We start from the raw sequence: 12,095 nt of genomic DNA on the forward strand, positions 1-12,095 counted from the left end.
CCTTAATGATTCTGTGATTTTATGACATCAGGAATGTCTGGGAGTGAATGCAGTTTCTAGGCAAAAATTCCCTGCCAATTAATTCCTGCTGAAAATGCAAAATGGGAAATTGCTTCCAGTTTTACAGGATCTCCAGGGTTAGTTCCATAAAAATAGGGGGTTAATCAATACATATCTGCAAAACATCCCAGGCCTGACGAGTCTGTAGGCTCCTTCAACAACCCCATGGAAAATATTTGCCAATTTGTCACCAATTCTAGATCAAGATCCTTCTTGCTTAAGGACCAGTGGGTACACTATCAGTGCACACTTGTTCATTAACAATACACTCTGCCTAGACAGCTCTTAGACACAGTCTATGGTTTATGATAAAACAACAATGAAGAACAGTGTTAGTAGCTGCCACTCTTTAGGGCAAAATCTAAAAGAGCTCAGGGAAAAAACTCTAAGACTCTAAGTAGGCACAGCATTAAGTTCATAACACTTTGCACACATAACGGTGTGGGTTCTTACGTTGCTGATGTTCTGAGCATTGACTTTGGATTGCAGCATTACAGGAGTATCAGAAGGTACGGACACCTGCGTCTTATCTTTATCCCAGGCCTCACGGTACAGATGCTAAGGAGAAAGGAAGCATAATGACATTTCACTGGGGTATGAACACTGGGGAAAAAAAACACACTCAAGAGAATTCTTTGGTAATGTTGGTTCACATTGGTTTCAAATTAAATGTTCTCACGATACAATCTGCAGTCTCTGACACTCAGAAATGTCATTGCACAAATGAAAGGTAAGCAAAAGGTGAGCTTACATCACTGAGCTGCAAAGCATTGATCTTGGCCTGCACGACATCTGGCGCGTCAGTTATGCTGGTGAACTTCAACTCATCCGGACGTGTGCGGTACAGCCTGTCGTTCAGGATTTCCTGGGCTTTCTTTGCTTTAACCACATCCACGGAACCTTCTGTCAGCCAGCCAATGCCTCGCAACCACTCCAGGTCCGACTTGTACACGTTCTACAAATAAACCATGGGTTACCCCAATGCAGAGACAACTCTAAGAGCACACAGCTTCCCCAAGCACAAGGCTTTCCCCAAGCTCCTTCTCCAACAGTCACACATCAGCAGTCAGCGCTGGGACTGCAGGAAACCAATCCCTTCCTACTCATGGCTTTTGGTTGCTTTGCACAGCAGCACAAGTAGCCATCATTTAACATGCAGGCTCATCCACACAAATTCAATAAACCTTACCAGGACTGACTGCTTCTTCACAAACACATCCTTGACAGGATATTGGCACTCTCACAAACGTTGCCCACACATTTGACAGAAGGATTTTCACCACTCACATCACTCTGCAGGTCGTAGGCTTTCCTGGCGTGGATCACATCATTCTGGTCAGGCAGACAGGTCCACTGGTGCAGGTAGTGGCGGTAGTCGATATCGCTGACCAGCGCCTGGCACTCCTTGGCTGCCTGCACTGACAACGCATCAACGGGCAGGTGGACCTGGGTCTTTGAATCGTGGTATGCCTTCCTGTAAATGCGGTCGTTCTGCAGCAACATGGCACGCGCAGCCAAGGACAGTTTGGGATCCTCCTGGGCTGTCTTGCACCCAATGTAGTGGCCTTTCTGCTTCTCATGAGCTTCTTTATACTTGTACTGAAAAACATCAAAAGAGAGTAAGCAACCTCACCTTTCTGACCTGAATGCTACTGACTAACAAAGGCCTTCATCTTCCTATGCTGCCAACCCTGTGACGCACTATCCAGAAGTATTGCCTCAATGCAAAGAAACCTCCAGGTCACTCAAAGGGCAATCCATCTAGCATCCAAAAATGCTGTTCCTCAAGGCATGCAAAAATTCATCTGGCTTTTCTTAATGCTCAGAAGCAATGGAAAATGGTACTGAAGAGGAAAACTGCAAGAAGTGGTCTCTGCAAGACCACTCTGAGTGCCAGCCACATTCCACAGCTTTCTCCTTAAAGTGTTTGGTGGTGGTGATTAAAGGTACTGCAAGTATCCAGCAGCAGCCACATCTGTAGCTACTGCCAAAAGCAGTTTTAAATTGTTTCTTGGTGTCTGTATATTAACACTTTGCTTTGTAGCCCTCCTTGCAATCTCACAAACTTATCACACAGCCTCCTATGCACTTACCAACAGGCAGCCTCAAGCTGTAGAAGAAAGAAGCACTCAGAAAGGGGTTTAAAATAACACAGGGGCATAAAACCCTACTCCGCTTCTAGCTGAAATGCTAGAAACATTCACCCAGTTCAGCCAAGCAGGATTCAGGAAGAGACAAGACACAGCAACCACATAAAAAGAAGACAGTACCTCACTAGCGATGTCTCTGGAAGCCTTGGCGTGTTTGATGGGAATGGCATCAGCTCTTATGTCATAGCTTTTTGCCTTGGCCTCATCCCAGGCCTTCTGATAATGTTTCTGCAAAGAAGATTAAACACTCATGTTACTTCCAGTCAAGATTGTGATGGCAAGGACTTTCTTAATAATCACTCTTTTGCTCTTAACCATTTGGGTGCTTTGTTTGTTCCCTGTAACCGGCAAGCTGCAGTAATATTCCCCACAAGTGTCTTGTCAGAAAACTCATGATTCAAAGTTAAATCTAGTGCAAAACCCAAAACACAAAGACACAGCTAGCACATTTCTGAAAACACATCACAACGCCCCCACTGAGGGGGGTGGTTGGACCAGATAAGTCCTGCATAATTACATGCTGAACTTTTAATTTTGCTCACAAACACAGCCTATCAAGCAATACAGGTGACTCAATGAGTCCCACCCTCAGGAATCTGAAGAGTTTAGGAAAAAATGCATGTACAGAAATGTTCCACACAGGCAGTTCCATCACTTTCACATTCACACAGACTGTGAGAAATTATAATAACACCAATTCTAGATAAAGATCATTCTTCCTTGAGGACCAGTGGGTACATCAGCAGTGCATGCTCACTCATTAACAATACACTCTGCCTTAATGCAATCTACGGACTACGATACAACCACACCAGAGAACAGCATTAGTGGATGCCAAACATTAGGGCAAAATCTAAAAGAGGTTAGGCCAAAAACTCTAAGACTCTAAGTAGGCACAGCATTAAGTTCATAACACTTTGCACACATAACGGTGTGGGTTCTTACGTTGCTGATGTTCTGAGCATTGACTTTGGATTGCAGCATTACAGGAGTATCAGAAGGTACGGACACCTGCGTCTTATCTTTATCCCAGGCCTCACGGTACAGACGCTAAGGAGAAAGGAAGCATAATGACATTTCACTGGGGTATGAACACTGGGGAAAAAAAACACACTCAAGAGAATTCTTTGGTAATGTTGGTTCACATTGGTTTCAAATTAAATGTTCTCACGATACAATCTGCAGTCTCTGACACTCAGAAATGTCATTGCACAAATGAAAGGTAAGCAAAAGGTGAGCTTACATCACTGAGCTGCAAAGCATTGATCTTGGCCTGCACGACATCTGGCGCGTCAGTTATGCTGGTGAACTTCAACTCATCCGGACGTGTGCGGTACAGCCTGTCGTTCAGGATTTCCTGGGCTTTCTTTGCTTTAACCACATCCACGGAACCTTCTGTCAGCCAGCCAATGCCTCGCAACCACTCCAGGTCCGACTTGTACACGTTCTACAAATAAACCATGGGTTACCCCAATGCAGAGACAACTCTAAGTGCACACAGCTTCCCCAAGCACAAGGCTTTCCCCAAGCTCCTCCTCCAACAGTCACACATCAGCAGTCAGCGCTGGGACTGCAGGAAACCAATCCCTTCCTACTCATGGCTTTTGGTTGCTTTGCACAGCAGCACAAGTAGCCATCATTTAGCATGCAGGCTCCTCCACACAAATTCAATAAACCCTACCACGACTGACTGCTTCTTCACAAACACATCCTTGACAGGATATTGGAACAGTCACAAACGTTGTCCACACAGTTGACTGAAAGATTTTCATCAGTTATTGCCACTCACATCACTCTGCAGGTCGTAGGCTTTCCTGGCGTGGATCACGTCATTCTGGTCAGGCAGACAGGTCCACTGGTGCAGGTAGTGGCGGTAGTCGATATCGCTGACCAGCGCCTGGCACTCCTTGGCTGCCTGCACTGACAGTGCATCAACGGGCAGGTGGATCTGAGTCTTCGAATCATGGTATCCCTTCCTGTAAATGCGGTCATTCTGCAGCAACATGGCACGCGCAGCCAATGACAGCTTGGGATCTTCCTGGGCTGTCTTGCACCCAATGTAGTGGCCTTTCTGCTTCTCATGAGCTTCTTTGTACTTGTACTGAGAAATGTTAAAAGAAGTATAATAAGAAATATTTTGCTACTGGTCATGAGTTATTTTCTTTTAAGTGCTCTGAAATATATTCATTTAGATTTTAGAAATGCATAATGTGTTCTTGCATCTATTTTACTAAATTCTTACTGGTGTATGACTTTCTAACATATTTTTATGTAAAGAATTGCTGTAGAATTTTCCTTTTGAAAATTATTGCACATTATACTCCTGCACCAAATTTTATCTTGGTAGTCATTTTATATCAATCTATTATACCGTGATTTTTCATGTCAGTTTTAGATTTTTACTTGATTCCTATTTCACAAATTAACTGATTAAATGACAGTAAAAGAAGAACATACATCACTCGCGATATCTCTTGATGCCTTTGCACTTCGGATTGGAATTGCATCAGCTCTCAGGTCATAACCCTTCTTTTTGGCATCTTCCCAGGCTTGTATATAAAGTTTCTACACACAAAAAAGGACAGAAAATGGTTTCTTAGTATTCATAAAGATGGAACTTCTACACTTTATATACTTTTTAAACATTCTAGTGAAAGCATATTTTAAAAGAACTGCATGTTTAAGGAAAGCTTTACTTAATTTACCAATTTTACGTTAATTTATTATACGTTTAAATATTCTTACATGGCTAACATTAGCTGCATTGGCCTTTGCTAATAAAATTGTTGGAGTGTCAGGCATGACGTGAATTGATGTTTTGTCTGCCTCCCAGGCTTCTGTATATAAACGCTAGGAGAGAGAAAAACAGATTCCATTAAGAAGTTTAACTAAGCAACAATGAGAAGACTGCAAACTTGAAAACATTATTTATCAAAAATATATCAATGATATAAAATAAAAGAAATCTTGAGGCAGAGCCAAATCTATACAACCAAACTAATATACTTGTCCAAAGAAAGTATTTTACACTCTTCTGGTGTAATTCAAGTAAGCTTTTTTTTATAGTATGTTCATGGCACCATTAGCTCTGTAAGTACCCTAACACCATGCCAGAACCTTGTCTCAGCAGATTTCACAGTGTTGTCTAAGAACTGTGAAGATATTTACTTTGTTCTGTCAGAGATGTGTTTTGCATAGTGAAGTAGCTTTAACAGAATAAAAAAAGTATACCAAACAACCATTTACTATAGTAATTTAGATGGGATAGGAAAAAGAGAGAAATTCAACCAAATCCTTAGTATTGCTCTTGAAAAATACGTGATGTAGTAAAAATGACCAGAAAAACTTCACTTAAGTGTTTAGTTCAGACTGATACCCAAGATAGAATACCCTTTTCCTATGCAAAGGCTGAATTGGGGCATTCATCTTCTCTAAGTCCATAGCAAATCTGTACAGTTTTACTTTGCATTTCACCTTATGAATAAATTCTATCAGCTAATAATGCCAGTGTTTTTAAGGGAAAACAAAACAAAACAACTCACCTTGTTCATTATCTCAGCATTTTGCTTGGCTAAGACCATAGCCAAAGAATCTGTCACACTAGTAAATTTAATTTGGTCTGCTGGTTGACGATACTTCCTTTCACTCAGGATTTCTCCAGCTTTCTTAGCTTTCTCAACGTCCAGGGAACCAATAGGAACCCATCCAATACCTCTAAGCCATTCCAAGTCAGATTTGTAAACGGCCTGAAAAATTTTGAAAGTTCATCATAAATGCAAGTGTGTACAATATCAAAATATCTGTAAATAATATCTTATTTTATACAATGAATTTTATATATTTTTGCATAGTAACAGCATATGGTTTTGAAAACAACTTTAATTTTTGAAGAAAGAGTAAGAGAATTTTTAAATAGCAAAAAGGGAGTTATTGAAGATGTGTTACAAAGAAATTGTACCTCAGGTTAAGGACAGGGAAAATGGAATTAAATATATGTTTGATAATAATGTATTAAACATTTCACCTCTATGAACATGTCTGATGCAAGCAACTAAGGCATATTATATCTTTAAAAAAAGCATTTTGCACAAAACCAAGTACATTTAATTATGTAATACAAATCTAACAATTTACTCACATCACTCTGCAGATCATAGGCCTTCTTAGCATGGATGACATCATTCTGGTCCGGCAGACAGATCCACTGGTGCAGATAGTGCTTGTAATCAATATCGCTGACCAACCCTTGGCATTTCTTGGCCAACACGATACCCAGCATGTCCACGGGGCTGCTGAAGTGTGTCTTTGTTTTCTCAAAGGCTTTCTTGTACTCCCTGTCACTCTGGATCTTCGCTACGTGCATCGACCACATCATCTTGGGATCATCCTCTATGTTTCGCGCTCCAATGTGGTGGCCAAGCTGCTTGCGATAACCTTCCTTGTACTTGTACTGAAATGAAATATATTCATATGGTATAATTATCAATTTATAAATGATACACACAGTTTAACATCATCAGTAGTATTTTTGTTTGATTTAGACCTTTCTACTGTTTCATTAATTTTCACATTAAAAAGAATTATTACTGGTATTATTATCTCTGAATTTGATACAGTTATATGTCCTGTTTTTGGCTGGGATACAGTTAATTTTCTTCATAGTGGCCTGTACGATGCTGTGTTTGGGATTTATGATGAAAATAGTGTTGATAACACGCTGATGTTTTAGCTGTTGCTGAGCAGTGCCTACACTGAGTCCAAGACTCTTCAGCTTCTCATACTGCCTAGCCAGTGAGGAGGCTGTGGGCTGGGGGCACACCAGCAGTTAGGAGAGGGCACAGCCAGGAAAGGTGACCCAAACAGACCAAAGGGTCTGTCATTCCTACCACATGATATCATGCCCAGCAATAAAAGCTTGGGGAAAAGAAGAAGGAAGGCAGAGACATTCAGAGTGCTGGCGATTATCTTCCCAATTAACCACTATGCATGATGGATCCCTGCTGTCTGGGGTTAAACCACACTGTGGTATCACACATTCAATTAACTAAACAGTGAATGTCATGTGCTTATTAACAAGTCTGATATTCCACATTCTTTTAATGTTAAGATTAGAATATAATGATTAACTTATTAAAAAAGTTTATACCACAAAGCCTTGAGAAAGAGAGTGACTTGGTCTTTACACTAACAGTTTAATTATCAGTCTTGATGGAAAAACAATGTTAAATATGTTATGCTCTTTGTGTTAGTGATGTTTTCTCATCTCTTAAATGAAAATTGTCATAGTCATAGCATATTTTTTATTCCATTTTTGTATTCAGACATCTTGATTTTCAAGACAACATTCCAATAGAAATATTTTTTCCAAAGGAAAACAAAAAAAAAACAAGTTAGAACTTTTAGAATTGATTTACTAATTTAGTAATTACTAATAATTACTATATTTGGGAAAAGAAATTTTAAAGTATTTCCTATTTTGAATCAGAAATAAATTTGGTAACTCCAGCATAGAATAATACACCTTACTGAGTATCCTACTTCAACACCCATGGATATCAATGGAACTGTCATAGTGGACATAGATTTATTATTTCTATTATTTTCTCTATTTATTACTGCGGTATATAACTTGTGCATAAAAATACTGGCTATCCCTTTCATGTACTATAGAACATGCAGTAGAATCATTTGATTTCAGTATTATCTATTCTATACTCAAGGTACTACGTGAAAAAAACAGTACACGAAAAATTCTGATTTTTTGCTTTACCAAATCCATACAGACATGATGAAAAGACTGCTTACATCACTGGCAATCTCTCTGGATGCTCTGGCAGCTTGAATAGGAATGGCATCATAACGCATGTCATGACCCTTCTTCTTTGATTCCTCCAAAGCTAGTTTGTACATTTTCTGTGAGAAAAAAAACACATTTGTGTTTCAAAAATCAGGTAATTTACCCACCTCAATTAAGCACATCCGTGTAATAAAACAAATTGAATTCCCCCAAAATGTTGTTAATGTTCAAACAGCTTAAATATTTGAACAAAGCTCTATCTTCTCTAGAAGGTAAAAAAACAAGACAACAGATTTCAAAGATCTTGTAATTTTATGGTAGATACTCAGGAACTGGAAATCATCCAGGGATGAGAAAGAAAGGAATGTTCTAAAACTTAAATTATTTATTTCCATATTTTGCTATAGAAATTATTTCTAGTTTATGGTAGATAACATATTTAAGAAGCCTGAGTTAGATACCTAGGAAGCAAATTCAAGGAAAAGGACAACTCTGATGTTATCAGCATAGCTGACCATTTGTGGAACTACAGAACTTGACAATATTATAATATTAAGTAAGAATACGAGATGACAAAATTCTACTTCTCTGAGCTCTTCAATTTTACTTACATGACTGTAGTTTAATTGGTTTTGTTTAGCTAGCAGGATTTCCGGTGTGTCAGGCATGACATGAACCATGGTCTTATCTTTATTCCATGCTTCAGTGTATAAACGCTAAAAAAGAATAGAGGAAGAGATTACTGTCGCTTTACAATATAAGTTAAATACTCATAAACCAACTAAAACATAAAGGATATTAGGTAAAATTACAGGAAACAGCATGAATATATGCTTATATTTTTAATCAGATACAGATAACAAATTCTCTTTGTAAAAATAACTTACCTGAGGAAATTCAGCACTTAGAAAGCAACTTCATTAATTAAGAAAAATGAATAAGACGGTGCATTACTACTATTTACTACATAGACATGTTGAATAAAAGATTAAAATGGAATATGTATAATATCTTGAGCTGAGTCTACTGTTACATGGCTGTTAGTTTTGATTGAAATAAGGACAGCACACTATTTGAAAAAAGCATCAAAAAGCATCATCTCTGAACTTCAGCATTACTTGTCATCATGGCATTTCAAGTCTTCCATCTCCAGAGTTTAGCTGGAGAGTGCTGTTGTTACCAAATTGGATCAAGACTCACCTTATTCATCGTCTCTGCATTATGCTTCGCCAAGACCATCTCTAGAGAATCAGTAACACTAGTAAATTTGATTGTGTCCGGAGGCTGACGGTATAATTTATCACTCAAGATCTCTCCTGCCTTCTTGGCTTTTTCAACATCCAAGGAACCAATTGGGACCCAACCAATGCCCCGCAACCATTCAAGGTCAGACTTGTAGCAATTCTATTGGGAAAAAAAATACACAGGTTATTCTAATAATAATAATGCAATTTACGTAGTGCATGATATCAGAGATTTTTAATTAAACTCAGAGATTTTTAATTAAACTTCTAAAAGCTCAGACAAAATCTTAGCTGATATCACTGCAGTTCACCTAGATGCAGAGTGAAAACATTACCCAAGCTTCACAGAAAGGCAAATGATAAATAGGCCAAACTACAGAATTTCATTTAATGTCAACTAGTGAACATATCTTATTAGAAATCTCATTTTCAATAATATTTAAAGTCTTGAAAGTTGTTTTTACCACATTAGTATCTGATGCCCTGGACCACCTATGTAATGTTTCAAATACATTCCTCCCCAAAAATGAAATAAAAGGTACTTGCATCACTCTGCAAATCATAGGCTTTCTTAGCATGGATGACATCATTCTGGTCCGGCAGACAGATCCACTGGTGCAGATAGTGCTTGTAATCAATATCGCTGACCAACCCTTGGCATTTCTTGGCCAACACGATACCCAGCATGTCCACGGGGCTGCTGAAGTGCGTCTTTGTCTTCTCAAAGGCTTTCTTGTACTCCCTGTCACTCTGGATCTTCGCTACATGCATTGACCACATCATCTTGGGATCATCCTCTATGTTTCGTGCTCCAATGTGGTGGCCAAGCTGCTTGCGATAACCTTCCTTATACTTGTACTGAGATATAAATCAAAATATTTTGTTTATATATTACGTATAAAAATCAGTTACTCATTTTAAATGTTTCTAATAACAAAGTCTCCAAAACTCTCTATAATCTACAGCCAACAAAATACGTTCAAAGTAATTATGGGGCTAATAACATGGATTCTCTGATTAAATTTCTATGATTTGTATTAGAACCCTAAATTGAGAAGTGTGAGATTTATTTTTTTTGAAAAAACACTCTAATATTAGTGAGAAATAATCCCTATTTATACATACGATATAAAGATTTAATTAACAAAACATTAAAATAATACCATGATAGCAGCATTATATTGTCCATAGTTTTTACAAAGAAGTCTTTATACATATATAATTTACTTCCAAAAATGTACATTTTGAGATTAGAGTTTAATTGAAATGCCTTTTACAGAATGTAACTGATAGTTTTCAGGTTGTAGAGATCAGATATCAGCACACAAAGAAATAAAAAGTTTATATCTTACATCACTAGCAATTTGCCTGGATGCTTTGGCAGCTTGAATGGGGATAGCATCACTTCTCAGATCATAGCCTTTCTTTTTGGATTCTTCCATGGCTTGTCTGTAGAGTTTCTAGATGAAGAATTAAACAATAGGATTCGTGTAACTGAATTCCTTATATTATATTCTGTGCAAAACAAACTGCTTGTGAGTAGATTAAAAAAAAGTTAAGATTTATTCTAACCCAGCTTTATCTTTCTTAAATCAAAGCCCCTGAACAGTAGCTCATATGAATTTGTATTGAATTAGGATCCTTGTTAAATACATTAGATAATATTTTTTTTTCTTCCAGTACTTTAATAACACAGATTACAACTTCATAGACAAGCTACTCCTTCACATACAAATAGAATAAAACTTACTTTCTAAAGCCTTCACTTGCTGATGTGAATATATTTATCTAAACTAACACTGAACACTGGGAACAATGCTCTTCACAATTGTGCTGGAAATTTTTTTTTGTCTTTTCCAGTGTTGGAATGAATTTTGCACCTTCCCAATGTTATGCACAATTGGAGAAAGAACCCCCCAAAATTCTATGGAGACACACTTATCAAAGAATTTATTCTAAGACACAGACATATATATACACGACTGTACAAAAACGCAAGTGATGCTTTTTAAGTCACAATTTTGATTATAAACATTTGGTGTTGCTTAAAGAAATAGATGGTATCATCTATATCAAGTTTATCAGGATATTGATAATCCAGCCATGAAACAGACCAGTTACATCTGGAGATCTAACACACTCACCGCACTGTAGTTTTGCATGTTCTGTTTTGCTAGTGTGATTTCAGGTGTGTCGGGCATTATGTGAACTTGTGTCTTGTCTTTATTCCAGGCATCTGTATACAAACGCTGCAGGAGAAATAACATGTGTTAGGAGTGGAAAAAAAAAAAGATGGCTATTGGAGATCCCCTATATAGCACAAAAAATTACAGAACTGTACTCCAAGTGAAGTCTAAAAAATATTTATTCTTTACGTAGTAACAAGACCTTATATTCACTCCTCAAGATGTTTAATTTACAGCTTAAGAATTTGTAATGTAGAAAGAATTCAGTTTTAAAGGAAATGTTTACAAAAAAAAGCTTTCAACAGAAGGCTAATCAGACACACGGTTTTAAACGCTAAGAACAAGGCCTCACTGAAGGAGGAAATGGTTTTATTGACATAAATAGGATTGAGATTACAGCCACAGACTCAGAAAAACTCTTACATTGTGAGAGCTATGCTGAATTGTTTGAAATACAGATATTTCAAAGACTGACATGAAATAAGTAAATTAAGTCTTGGATTACTAGATATATTTGATAAATTATTAGGTTTATTAGACAAATAGCTAAATTGTTTTATTAAAAATTAGATGGAAATTAACACACTACTATACTAGGTACATGCTAGAGTATGTAGTAGGCTTTCCAACTCAAAGTTAATATTTAACTTAACTTAGA

The 12,095-nt window shown here is 37.7% G+C and overlaps 1 protein-coding gene across 1 annotated transcript in view; it reads right to left on the reverse strand.

Moving 5' to 3' along the window:
• NEB (nebulin) overlaps positions 1–12,095 on the reverse strand; it is a 117,816-nt gene that overhangs the window by 63,519 nt on the left and 42,202 nt on the right. The window contains exons 52-68 of the mRNA XM_032190493.1: positions 11,396–11,500; positions 10,604–10,711; positions 9,798–10,109; positions 9,208–9,411; positions 8,619–8,723; positions 8,016–8,123; positions 6,349–6,660; positions 5,753–5,956; positions 4,956–5,060; positions 4,668–4,775; positions 4,000–4,311; positions 3,454–3,657; positions 3,156–3,260; positions 2,331–2,438; positions 1,348–1,659; positions 812–1,015; positions 514–618 (exon numbers count right to left, since the gene is read on the reverse strand). Coding sequence (XP_032046384.1) covers positions 514–618; positions 812–1,015; positions 1,348–1,659; positions 2,331–2,438; positions 3,156–3,260; positions 3,454–3,657; positions 4,000–4,311; positions 4,668–4,775; positions 4,956–5,060; positions 5,753–5,956; positions 6,349–6,660; positions 8,016–8,123; positions 8,619–8,723; positions 9,208–9,411; positions 9,798–10,109; positions 10,604–10,711; positions 11,396–11,500 — 3,021 coding nt within the window. The remainder of the gene's footprint in view (positions 1–513; positions 619–811; positions 1,016–1,347; positions 1,660–2,330; positions 2,439–3,155; positions 3,261–3,453; positions 3,658–3,999; positions 4,312–4,667; positions 4,776–4,955; positions 5,061–5,752; positions 5,957–6,348; positions 6,661–8,015; positions 8,124–8,618; positions 8,724–9,207; positions 9,412–9,797; positions 10,110–10,603; positions 10,712–11,395; positions 11,501–12,095) is intronic.

This window comes from Aythya fuligula, chromosome 6 (assembly GCF_009819795.1).
Source record: "Aythya fuligula isolate bAytFul2 chromosome 6, bAytFul2.pri, whole genome shotgun sequence".
NCBI classification, from domain to species: Eukaryota; Metazoa; Chordata; class Aves; order Anseriformes; family Anatidae; genus Aythya; species Aythya fuligula.